Consider the following 13,043-nt stretch of genomic DNA (forward strand, 5'->3'; position numbering starts at 1 on the left):
TAAGCTCGAACTGTCTCCCATTCGTTTCAGGAGTCATTTTTGTAAAATAGTAATGAAGTAGTGGTTTTATTCGGTGATAATCTTGAATATTTTATCAAATCCAAATTTTTTTATTTCAAATCATCTGTGTTTAATAATTTCTGCTGGTTTTCGGTACAATTTACATGTTTATTAAGGGATTTACATATGTTTTTAACAAATTTTTTTTTTAATTACTACAATTATCAAACATTTCATTTATAACAGTCTAATTTTTAATAGAAAAATTCTTGCCTTCTGAACATTTTTGATGAATTACATAAAATATTGCTTCCTATTATTTCATATTTTTTTCTTCGCTTTTTAAGGATAATGTATTTTAAGCAAAATATTTTTTCGTTATTTCGAATTTTTGTTTCATTAAAAAAAAAAAAAAAAAATATTATCCAAAATTTTTGCTGGAAAATGTGTTTTAAATATTCCGACAAAAAAAAAAATAAAGTTCTTCAAAACTATCGCAGTATATTATAGTAATTAACCCTTTCATTACATATACTGCAGTAATTAATCATTTCATTACTTGCTACAACAAATTTATGTATAAATTGTTAAAATTGCGTAATAATTTTAAGCAAATCAACATAATAATAAGTAGATTATCTTAAATTATTGATATCAATCTTTTCTATATGTTAAAATATTAAAATTAATCATACAATGCAATATCTAATGTGAGTTTTTTAGGAAAAAATTTAAAATTTATCATCATTTGATTCATTGAATTTTTTCTTTTTAAATAGACAAGAAAAGGGAAATTAATTCTTAAAGATTTTCATTGTTTGATAAATTAATACAGCTATTTTAATACAGCCAAGCATAGTTACGAAGAAAATTTTTCAAATTTAATTAAAAACAAACAAGCAAACAACTTCATACAACAGAATTATAAAGAAATCAGCAATTAACAGCATTTCGCATTCGAAACTAATTTGATGCAATTCAAAATAAACTTTCATATCATATTAATAAAATGTTTATCATATCAAATTTTAAACATTCATTATTCTTACAAATAATTATCAAATTTATTGATCAGTAATATTAGAAAACTTAACATTAAGGATGTTTTTAAAAAATTTTTAATTTAAATGTGATAATGATAATATGATCCACAACCACTGAAAAAAAGATTATGCATAGTAAATTTAATGTACATAAAATTTTTCTAAACGGTTAAACACAATTAATTGCAAAAATTAAATAGTAAAAGAATTTTGGTAGATTGTAATAATTAACAATCATTCCCCATCTATCAATTGTCAGCTAACAATTAAACAGTCAAATAGTCAATGAAAATTAGTTATCTAAATATGAAAAAATAAACTCCCATTGATGAACACTTTATGCAAAATATTAATTTTTTGTAGCTTTAGCTATCAAGGAATATAAAATTTTCATTTCAAGCTTGGTTGGTATTTGTGATACGATGATTTTCGTTGGTTCGATTTACTGTTTCATTTATGCATGCTAACTTGATTAATTGTTCTTAATTAGTTGCAGTTAAACTTGTTATACATCATTATAAATTAATGATTTGATTTTAATAAGTGTATTTCTTCGAATATTTAATTGCAGTTATTTGTATTTTTTTTTTAAAGTGATTTTTGTTACGTCTACATTTGCATAGATATTATATTATTCTTCAGGACTTTACCGAAATATTTGATGATTCGTGTTAATTGTTAGTCAACAAATGGCTGATTTCTTGGAGCAATGGGTAAATGATGAATTGTATACGCTGGTGGGTTGCAGTGATCGTACTGCTGTGCAATATATCTTAGCACTGGCACGAAAGTCAATAGATGCTGAAGATTTATTAGGGCGTTTGCGAAGTACGGATACAATGGAAGATACGCCAGCTGTGAGGAAATTTATCAGTGAGTTGATTGCACGAGTACCACATGCAGGTTAGTCTGATTTGAGTCTTTTTATCAGGCTGACTTAAATTTAAATGATTATTTAAACGCATGTTTATGTTTTTACATATTCATTCCTTTATTATCTCTTGACTAGTTAACATTTTCCACATAAACTTAGATTCACTGCAGAATATTTTATGGGTTGGATGAACAATTTGCTTTGGAGTGATGGAAAATATAGATGTAAAATATATTGCTAAATAAGGGTAATATGTCAGTTTCGTTGTGTTTTTTAGCTGCCAAAAGAGAAAAAGTTATACAACCCTCAGCAGCTGAATTACGTGCGAAAGAAATCATGCGTCTAAATCGAGATCTAAAGACAATAGAATCTGATGATGAAGACGATGTATCAACTAGAAAACGTGAAAAGGTAGTTTAATTCTGTGGATCATTTGTAGCTGCTATGAAGTAGTTAGAAAGTTATGATTAGAAATTTCCATTGGAGAACTCATAAACATGCTGCTCATCGTGAGTTCATGTTCGTATGCAAGATGCGCTGATTTACAGTTTTGGTCTCGGAAGTCTAGTGAATTTTCCAACTCGATACTGTCTTCGATTTTATGGAGGAGCTTATAAGATTGATTGTAGAAATTTTTTGATATTTTATTTTTTTACAATAGTGATAATTGATTGTCATGATTGCAGAAAAAGAAACGCAAAAGCATAATTCCCATGAAAGAAAGCGCAAGTGATGAGATGGATCGGATAAATGCTGAGGAAGAGCAAGATTTGAGAGAGCGTGATGAATTAGCGGCAAGAATAAGACAACGAGACAAGGAAAAAACTCGAAATATAGTCACAAAGTCAGAAAAAAAAGCTGAGGAAGAAGCCGCGAAGAGGTTGCTTTTTAGATTTTAATTCTCTAAAGCAAATTTTTAATTTTTGAATCAAAAGAAAGGCTGTTTAGGCTAAAGTTGGAAACAAAAGATCGCACTAAGATCGTTTCACAGTTGCGTGAAGAAAGCCGGAAACAGTATTTATCGAAGCGAAAGGATGACAAGCTCGACGAACTTGAAAAAATTGTTGAAGATGATGAACATTTTTTTGCGAATGAACGGTATGTTTTATTTTTAATAACCTTACTGAAAAGAAAAAAAAAAAAATTAGTTTCTGAGAATTCCGTTATACATAGGCAGAATGAACATGTCCAAAAATAAGAGCATATGACTGTAGCAAAAGACTGAATAACAAATCGAAATTTTTAATTGAATCCAATACAAAATTGATTTCAGTTTGACAGAACGAGAAAAAAAAGATATGAAATATCGAAGAGATATCCTAGAATATGCACGGCAGCATGAGCGTGCAGCAGATTTTCTCAAAATTAAGCGTTATCATGTCCCGGATGCTAAAGTGAAATCAGTTCCGCTGGATAGCTTAGAAGATGCAGATGAAATTCCAAAGGGTGATGGAAAGCGTTGGGAAGATGATCGGTTGGCTGCAGCTATCGCTAAGTATGGTGCTAAAGATAAGGTCTGTCTACTTTTCATTTAGCCAAATGGTTTTGATGTAACGTAGAAAAGGTTACAGAAAATTACATATTCAGTGAACTTCAGCGATTTCAGAAGCGGGATGAATTTGAAATGGTTCTAGACGATGAAAAAATTGATTTCATTCAAGCTTTTCAAATGCCGGGGACAGCGGACACTGAGGTTTGTTCTAGTCCTTTTGTTTAGAAAAAAACCACTTCTCAGAAAAAAAAACCTCTTCAAAAATTTTTTTGATTACCTTGACTTTATTTTGATTTAATTTGGAAGGTTTACTAAATGTGTCTTATAACTGTTGTGCAGGAGAAAATGTTTTCGGCTGCTCAGAAAAAGAAAATTACGCTATCTGAGACACGAAAATCGCTGCCAGTTTATACTTATCGAGATGAGTTCATACAAGCAGTTCACGATCATCAGGTGCTTATCATCGAGGGTGAAACAGGTTCTGGAAAAACTACTCAGCTTCCACAGTATTTGTATGAAGCGGTTTGTTAGTTTTCTTTAAATATTGAATGATATATTTTTCTACTTTTTTTTTTTTTTTTTTTTTTTTTTTTCAATAAAAAAAGAACTATATTTTCTATTTTTTACGATTTATTTTACTGGTAAAGATCTTCAATGTGAGCAATTATGTGGTAGTTGATGCAGTTTGGTTATTATTTCACTGTTGCTGAACTATAATATGCATCTGAGAGTACTAGAATGTGTTTATACCCATAATTGTTTTAAAATTTTATCGGCATTTATGTTAAGGGATTCTGTGTCAATAAAATGAAAGTTGGCTGTACGCAACCTCGTCGAGTGGCAGCCATGAGTGTAGCAACGCGAGTAGCTGAGGAGATGGGTGTGAAATTAGGAATTGAAGTAAATGCATCTTGTATTCATCATTTTTTGTCTTTTTTTCGAGTAAATATTTTTTTATCTTTATGGATATAGGAGTTGAATTCATTTTTTTCTTTTTTTTTTTTTTGCTTGTGGAATCATCGATTGTATAGTTCTGCCAGGTCAATTGCGTTTTCTTATTGAGGTTGGTTATTCAATACGTTTCGAAGATTGTACATCAGAAAGAACAGTGGTCAAATACATGACTGATGGTATGCTGCTACGAGAATTTTTGAATGAACCTGATCTAGCGAGTTACAGGTTTGTTAAGCATTTCACATAAACATTAATGTGAAAATGAAATTCTCTGAGTGCTTTTAAACATTGTTATCTCCAAAAATTTTTTGTGAACAGTTTTCAGTGTTATTATCATTGATGAAGCCCATGAACGAACGCTTCATACGGATGTTTTATTTGGTTTAGTGAAGGATATAGCACGGTTTCGTAAAGATCTCAAACTTCTGGTTTCTTCCGCAACTCTTGATGTTGAAAAATTCTCTACATTTTTTGATGATGCTCCAATTCTTAGGATACCTGGTCAGTTAACATATTTCTTTATGTCTTCCTAAACTGCAAAATTATTGGATTTTTATTATATTGAATTAATAGGATTTTAGGCAGACGCTTCCCAGTGGATATTTATTATACAAAAGCTCCTGAAGCTGATTATCTTGATGCAGCGATGGTTTCGATTTTACAAATTCATTTAACACAACCACTTCCGGGTGATATTCTCGTTTTCTTAACTGGACAAGACGAAATTGAAACACTGATGGTTCGATTTTGACGATAAATCCTAGTTTCTGATACTCAGACATCCAAAATTATTTGGTATATAGAATCTTGTTTTCCTTTCCGCTTGCGGCACCATATCAAATAGGGCGCTGTTGTTCTACAAAAGTCACAGTTTCATACTTTTTGAGTTTTTGAAAATAAGAACTAATATTTGGGATAGAAATTTATAAAATCATGTTTTCTAGGAATCTTTATTAGAGAGAACAAAATATTTTGGGAAGAAAATTAAAGAGCTTATTGTTCTGCCTATTTATGCGAATCTGCCATCCGATTTGCAAGCCAAAATTTTCGAACCAACTCCACCAAATGCTCGAAAGGTATGCTCTTTTTCTAGTCAATTTTATGCTTATATAAAAAGTTTTATTTATGAATTCTGATTCTTATAAATATTTAAATTTGAGGTTGTTTTGGCCACAAATATAGCTGAAACCTCGGTGACAATCGATGGAATTTGTTACGTGATTGATCCTGGATTCAGCAAACAGAATTCTTTTGACGCTAGGAGTGGTGTTGAACATTTGCATGTTGTCACTATTTCAAAAGTTTGTCGACTTTTAGATTTTTGGTTCTCCAATTTTTAGTGTTTATTCTTTATGTGGAAGGATATTCTTCGCATATCTATTATTATCCCTGTTTTCTTATTCATACTATTTCAAACGCCATAAATATTTGTAGAGAAAAGCAGTATTTTAGGCTGCTGCTAATCAACGTGCTGGAAGAGCTGGTCGAACTGGCCCTGGAAAGTGTTTCCGTTTGTATACAGCTTGGGCTTATAAAAATGAATTAGAAGATCAGCCTATTCCAGAAGTAATTCAGTTTTCCGTTTTTACCACTAAATTGTTGAACGAATTTGAAAGAATTACCTTTGTTCTTTTAAGATTTGATGAACTTTAAAAATAATTATAATTTTGAAATGTAAGATGAAGACATCGTTAAAATAATTTTTTTTAGATCCAAAGAACGAATTTGGGCAATGTTGTACTGATGTTGAAAAGTTTGGGCATCCATGATTTAGTTCATTTTGACTATCTGGATCCACCTCCACAAGAAACTTTAGTAATTGCGCTAGAACAATTGTATGCACTTGGAGCTTTGAATCATCGCGGTGAACTGACCAAACTAGGAAGACGTATGGCTGAATTTCCATGTGATCCGTGTATGAGTAAAATGATTATCGCATCTGAAAAGTACGTAATTGACTGAAAGAAATGAAAGGAAAATAGTTTTCCAATTCCTGAGTTATCCAAAAGAAGGCTGAAAATTTCTCAAGAATTTTTTTTTCGTATTGCTGTTTCCTTCATTCATTATCCTTTTGGCCTAATTCATTTCACTGTCATCAATAACTTTGCAATTAATCATTTACTAAATTATGAGATGTTCTATGGAAGCTTGTTAAAGATATGGATGTTCTGAAGAAATCATCACTATTGCTGGAATGCTATCATGTAATGCAGCAGTATTTTATCGGCCTAAAGCCTTGGTTATCCATGCAGATGCTGCTCGAAAAGGTTTTTGGGTACCAGGTGGAGATCATCTTACTTTGCTCAATGTTTATAATCGCTGGCGAGATACCAACTATTCATCGCAGTGGTAGGTGTTGAAAGAATTCTGTTTTTTTATGTAACGTTGTTTCAAATACTGCAAATCGAAATTGCTGTTTTGAAATTTTTTTTAAAAAAAGGTGCATGGAGAATTTTGTTCAGTATAGAACGATGAAAAAAGCTCGGGATGTTCGTGATCAGCTTGAAGGTTTATTGGAAAGAGTTGAAATAGACCAGGTTTGTGTTTAAGCTTTTATGATGGATATCTTGGCTTGATTTCATGCTGGTTTTGTAAAATTTAAATATAAAAAAAAACGAAAAATAAATACAAATATAAACCTGGTTCCGAGGAAGCGGATATACAAAAGAATAGGAAGTCTTACTGAATACAATTTTATAAACAGTTTTTTTTAATCTTTTTTTTTAATCCAAATTTTATATTTATAACTGTCGTTATGTAAATTCCCTAGTAGGAGGTCAATCACTGGTTGGTAAGAAGTGATATTGCATCGTGTTTTACTTTTCTTTTGCTATCTATATAATATATTTTTTTGTACGATACTGTAAATACGTTTCTGTAAATATTTTTTCTTGTTTACGACACTGGATATAAATGACCAATAATTTAATTGGATTTTGGATTAAGATAATCATTTTAAGGTTTCAAACAATGATTCAATAGCAATTCGAAAAACAATCACAGCAGGATATTTCTACAATTGCGCCAAACTTGATAGTAACGGGCACTATAAAACTGTTAAGCATAAGCACACAGTTCATATTCATCCAAATTCCTCTCTGTTCGAAGAAACTCCTCGATGGATGATTTATTTCGAGCTTGTGTTCACATCGAAGGAATTCATGCGCGAGGTAAGGATTAAGGTGTTTATGGGCTTTCAGAAAATTAATGCTTCGAATCGAGATTTAAGACCATAGATGTTTGTTGCACTATCACTAATGAAAAATAAAAAGTAATTTATGCTTTTTGCACAAAAAAGAGACCATTTTTTGATAGTTTTTTTTTTTTTGATTTTTTTTAAGCAACTAGATTTTAAGGTCATCGAAATCGAAAGCAGTTGGTTAACCGAAGTCGCACCACACTATTATAGAGCCAAAGAACTAGAAGATTCGACGAACCGAAAAATGCCGAAACAAAAAGGAAAAGCTGCAATTGAATTGTCATCATTGTGATCTTAAGGAGTTTTTTGCTCATGTTTTGAAAACTCTGGAAATTTGCGTGCCATTTTCAAAACTTGATATGACTGATAATGGGTTGCGGATAATGGTCAAAATATCCTTAATTGTAATGTTAAGTAAGGATTTTCTGCTGCTGGAAAAATTAATTACTAATTTCCACAAAAGGTTGTTTCCATTTTTTGTTATTGTTTGTACGTAAATCTTGCATAAAAGCATTAAAAAATTCCTCATCATTAGTATTTTGTTGTTCTGGCACGATTTTATATATTTCAGATATTTTTGTGAGGTGGTTAACTCATTTTTTAAAGTGTGTGCTTCTTACATGTAATGTAATACTATGAAAATGAGGATTTATTGAAGTTTTAACTTAATTAGTGTAAGGGTTAATTACCGTGGGTCGCCGTTTGCTTTAAGTAGGATATGCATTTAATTTTTGGTAAATTTTGCTCTAATTTTTTAATCGTTGTTGAGGATAATGGAACAAATTGCTGTCCCCGGATCTGAACAAGGAACGTTGTCAGAATCACTTACAACGCCACAACATTTTGAAGCACCGGAAACACCGCAGCAAAAGGCATTGTTAAATTTGGTATTCAGGTCGATGAAACGGACACATGATCTCTTTTATCATGACTATGGAACTTTGCCTGAATTGAATTCCGAAGCGTAAGTTTTATATATGGGAGCTGGGAATCGAGATGGTGGATTGGCGTACTTCCAGTCTATACTAACAGAATTAAGCCGCGAGGCTTAATTCTGTTAGTGCGCAATGGATGAGGGATTTAAACAATGAAATAAAAAGTCTGTATCCCTCAGAAGATTCACTATAAATCCCGACGAACAATGGGAGAAATTTTTGGTTATTGTACTATCAGTGTGAATATATCAATATGAGACTGTAAAAAGTAGAACTGCACCATACTTCTTACTGGAATTTTTAATATGGCTTTCTTTCAGTGATAGTTTATGGCGAGCCGTGAAGTTAAAATCAGAATATGGAAGTGTTATGGAAGAAGTGAGTGAAGCGAAGAGGAAGAAAGAGGAGGAACTACTAAAATTGCCTATTAATTCAAGTGTTGTAGGTAGTTCGGGTGAAGTCTCAAGGACACTTGCTATAACTACTGGTGCAATAGAAGCCACAAAGTCAGTGCTTTTCGATATCTAAAGTTTTTTATCTGCAGTTCTGCTGTGATTTTATTTTTACATAGCAGGAAATGCTTTCAGTGAAAAAGACAGTTCTGATTTAACAACATCCAGTCGATCAGACGATAACACGATGCGTGCAGTGTTACCTGCTCGAGCTCCTGTCATGATCAAACCTAAATGGCACGCACCATGGAAACTATACAGGTATCCGTATAAGTAGAAGCATTACTTTGAATTTGATATTTCCTACCGTCAATGCCAACAGTGTAATAGTTTTATTATTCATTTCAGGGTGATTTCGGGCCATACAGGTTGGGTGAGATGTGTGGATGTTGAACCGGGTAATGAATGGTTTGCGACAGGTGGTGCAGACCGAATTGTAAAGGTTTGTAATAATTTTGCTCCTATAGTGCCCTAAGTTTCTGCACAGATTGTTCGTTGTGAACTGAAACATAGACTTAATTTTACAATGGAAGATATAAATAATCGGTCGCTTTTGTTAAACGGTTGCTGTTGTTATCTCTCTATTTCTTATAGATTTGGGATCTCGCAAGCGGAAAATTGCGATTATCATTAACAGGACACGTAAGCGCCGTCAGGTGCTGTAAAGTTTCACGAAGACATCCATTCCTTTTCACGGGTGGTGAAGATAAGCAGGTGAACTGAATTTATTTGTTCTAAATTAGACTGTTTATTCGCCTTGACTTATAAAGAATGTTTTAATTTTATTGTCGACAGATAAATGTAACCCTAGTAGATATTCCTGATATTCATGAACAAGAATTACCTACCGCGATTTTCAGGTAAAATGTTGGGATCTCGAGTACAACAAAGTCATCCGCCATTACCATGGACATCTGAGTGCTGTTCAGGATCTTACTATTCATCCGACAATTGATATTTTAATTACCTGTGCTCGGGATGCTACTGCACGAGTAAAAATTTTGAGGATACGATCTAAAATAAAATGCTGAGACTGTGTCTATTCTTCATTATGGGTTGCAATACTTTTTCATAAATAAATGGTGAAGATTTTTATATATTTTCTAATTTGCCAGATTTAGGTTTGGGATATGCGAACTAAAGCTCAAGTCCATTGTTTGAGTGGGCATACAAACACAGTTGCAACAGTTATTTCACAGGAAGTTGATCCTCAGGTTATCACAGGTAGTCATGATTCCACAATCCGCCTTTGGGATCTTGCTGCTGGACGAAGTATATGTACTTTAACACATCATAAGGTTGTTTTTCGCACTAATTTTTAATAGTTGATTTAATTTCTACTAGTTGCGGATGGTTTAAAAAGTAAAAATGACTTTAGCAGGATTCTTTTTGTAAGACCAACACAATATATATCTTACAAAACCCAGTACTTGGTCTGTCGCACTAATGCCAAAGACCTCTCATTTAGTTCCATGAGCAGATAAAGTTTATTTTTGTAGATTTCAAAATGAAGCGCTGCTAGTATACTGAGAGATGAATTTTTTTCAGAAAAGTATCCGAGCGTTAACATTGCATCCGTCACTCTTCATGTTTGCATCGGGAAGTGCTGACAATATAAAAGAATGGAAGTGTCCGGAAGGAATATTCATCCAAAATTTATCAGGGCATAATGCAATCATTAATTCACTTGCATGTAATGAAGATGGTGTTCTTATTTCTGGAGGTAATTTTTGATGTCTAAGACAATACGAAGTAATTTTTTCTTTGATATTCCTTCCGCTGCATTTACATTGAATAGAAGATAAAGCTTATTCATTGATTATTATTTTGATAGGGTTTTTACAATATGAATTCTAAAGAGAAAAATTCGAGTTTAACGAAGTACTAATTCTAAATGATAATATATAATGTCGTGATTTCCAGGTGATAATGGTTCTCTGAATTTTTGGGATTGGAAGAGTGGTTTTTGCTTCCAGCGTGAACAGACTAAAGCTCAGCCAGGTTCAATAGATTCAGAAGCTGGAATATTCGCAGTTACATACGACCAATCAGGTTCCCGATTAATTACTGCAGAAGCTGATAAGACAATCAAAATGTACAAAGAAGATGAGAATGCGGTTTGTTTTCTTTTATTCTTATTTTTTTTCTTATTTCTTATATTTCTTATTTTTATTCTTAATCTAATGAATCCGATTGCTCCTTGTAATAACTGAAGAATGCGAGTTTTTTGTCACAAAAAAACATAATCGATAGCTCTGCCATCATTCTCTTTTCAGTACAAAAGCGGAAAAAAAATAAATTGGCTGTTAATTGATTAAATTTTTTCACTAAGAAATTTATTTGCAGACCGAAGACACGCATCCGATCCTCTGGAGACCAGAAATTTTGCGGCGAAAAGCCTACTAGAATTTGCTATATACTGAACCATTAAATCTTATGACTGATTTATTTCTTGTACTTCGTTGATTTTTTGATCTTTTTGTTCATTTAATGTTTCTCTCATAATTTTGCATCTCAGCAAAAATTTCCCTGTTTTCGAAAAAGAAAAAAAAACAGTACTGCAATTTTTTCTTTTTGTTTTTTGATTTTATCTCATTTTACGTTCTCTTCCTGCTTCCTTCATTGGTTTTTTAATTTTATTGGCAAACAGTATTTTACGTTCTCGTGCATTCTGCAAGAAATTGGAGTTTGAGACACGAAGTTTTCCATTTCCAAAGTTTCCATTTATGAAGTAATTTGGTAGAGGAAAAGGTTTGCATTACATGCAAGTTTGTAATATTTGTTATAGAAAGTGGCTTGGATGTTTTGCTGATCATTCGAGTTCTTAAAAAAAAGATCTTAGTTATTGCTTTCGCATAGATGCCTACTTTGTAGAGACGTTACCATACATGTTCCATATTTTCATAAGACATCTCACTTAGTGAATCACTTGTACCTTCAAAATATTTTCAGAATTTTTAACGTCATATATCACAAGTTAGCAGTGGTAATTGCTGCCAGCTATTATCAGAATTAAAGCAACATCATTGTGGTAAGATTATGCTTAGGATAGTATAGAAATGTACAATATTTTGCATATTTTTTGACCAGAAGAAGTTAACTGAAATTAAGTAATAAAACTTAAAGAGTAGATGAAATAGAAAAGTAACAAGACCAACAAACAAAGGGTTGTGTGATGAAATGATAATGAGCAAAGGGTTGAAAAGGAATTGAAAAATAACAAAAGGCATCAATCAGCATTCATTTCTCTGACAATTATAATCAAAAACATTATAATATTTATCAGCAATTGAATGTTTATCAGCTCATTACTTCAGCAATTTCACCGAAACCTATTTTACTAATAGCAAATGAAGAAATAAAATAAAAACTTCCTTAATAAAGATCATTTTTTGAATACATAAAAAAAAATATTCGTTATAAAGCATAAAAATATGCTCTCCATGCGATAAAACGAATTATTCTTCTAGAATAAGTCGAATTTCTGGAATTGAAATATCAACCATTAATCATTAAATTATTCTATAGAAAAATTCGTAGCCTATTCTCTATCCTTTTTACGAAAAATTAATCCAGCAGACTTCAAGAGATGAATTAATCGGTAATCGACAATTGGTAATCATTGCCAGAATTAAATCATTGGAAATTTTAGTAGCTTGCAACACTAATATCCGATATGAAATTTGATAATTCAATCGATTGCATATCAACTAGGATATTTTGGCCACTAGTGGAATTCAGCTATTTCAATCTTCGCTATTTTGTTCCGGAAAATTTTGTGCTATCACACTAATGGTGTGAAAAGGTTTATTTCTCGTTGTGATCTAGCGGGAAGTAAGTCATAGAAAATTCTAGATCTTTGATCTCATCAGTTCTTGATACCGTTCATTGTTTGCTGCCAGTATTGCAAACATGCTCCCTTGGAGAACGGTGAGCTCAGTTTTCCGTTCCCCTCTCCTCCTCCTTTCCCCTTTCTCCCTCCTCTTCTCTCTCTACCTCCTCTTTTCCTCTTTCCTTCCTTCTGCCCTCTCCTTCCCTCCTTACCTCTTTCTCCCTTTTTCTCCTCTCTCCCATCCTCTCCCTTCTGTCCTCTT

General features: G+C 32.3%; 2 protein-coding genes across 3 annotated transcripts; both read left to right on the forward strand.

Moving 5' to 3' along the window:
• Positions 1 to 1,732: 1,732 nt before the first annotated feature.
• Positions 1,733 to 7,854, forward strand: Bma-mog-4 (pre-mRNA splicing factor ATP-dependent RNA helicase, putative; the record flags this gene model as incomplete). Of its 2 annotated transcripts, none has more annotated exons than XM_043078802.1 (19): positions 1,733 to 1,946; positions 2,195 to 2,328; positions 2,604 to 2,797; positions 2,866 to 3,015; positions 3,191 to 3,431; positions 3,515 to 3,610; positions 3,749 to 3,931; positions 4,199 to 4,309; positions 4,473 to 4,588; positions 4,689 to 4,864; positions 4,945 to 5,102; positions 5,308 to 5,439; positions 5,524 to 5,664; positions 5,816 to 5,929; positions 6,074 to 6,309; positions 6,521 to 6,712; positions 6,804 to 6,900; positions 7,324 to 7,533; positions 7,720 to 7,854. In XM_043078802.1, the coding sequence occupies 19 exons, from the start codon at positions 1,733 to 1,735 to the stop codon at positions 7,852 to 7,854; spliced, it is 3,030 nt and encodes a 1,009-aa protein (XP_042934736.1). The 2 variants fall into 2 exon arrangements, with proteins under 2 accessions (XP_042934736.1, XP_001897192.1); XM_001897157.1 differs by having other exon boundaries at positions 3,524 to 3,610.
• Positions 7,855 to 8,335: 481 nt separating this feature from the next.
• Positions 8,336 to 11,355, forward strand: Bma-plrg-1 (Pre-mRNA splicing protein prp5, putative; the record flags this gene model as incomplete). Its single annotated transcript, XM_001897156.2, has 10 exons — positions 8,336 to 8,526; positions 8,818 to 9,003; positions 9,085 to 9,210; positions 9,298 to 9,391; positions 9,544 to 9,663; positions 9,810 to 9,941; positions 10,071 to 10,247; positions 10,498 to 10,672; positions 10,873 to 11,066; positions 11,296 to 11,355. 10 exons carry the CDS (start codon positions 8,336 to 8,338, stop codon positions 11,353 to 11,355), a joined length of 1,455 nt encoding a protein of 484 aa, XP_001897191.1.
• Positions 11,356 to 13,043: the final 1,688 nt, after the last annotated feature.

The sequence above is a fragment of the Brugia malayi genome, assembly GCF_000002995.4.
Source record: "Brugia malayi strain FR3 genome assembly, contig: Bm_v4_Chr2_contig_001, whole genome shotgun sequence".
In the NCBI taxonomy this organism is placed as follows: Eukaryota; Metazoa; Nematoda; class Chromadorea; order Rhabditida; family Onchocercidae; genus Brugia; species Brugia malayi.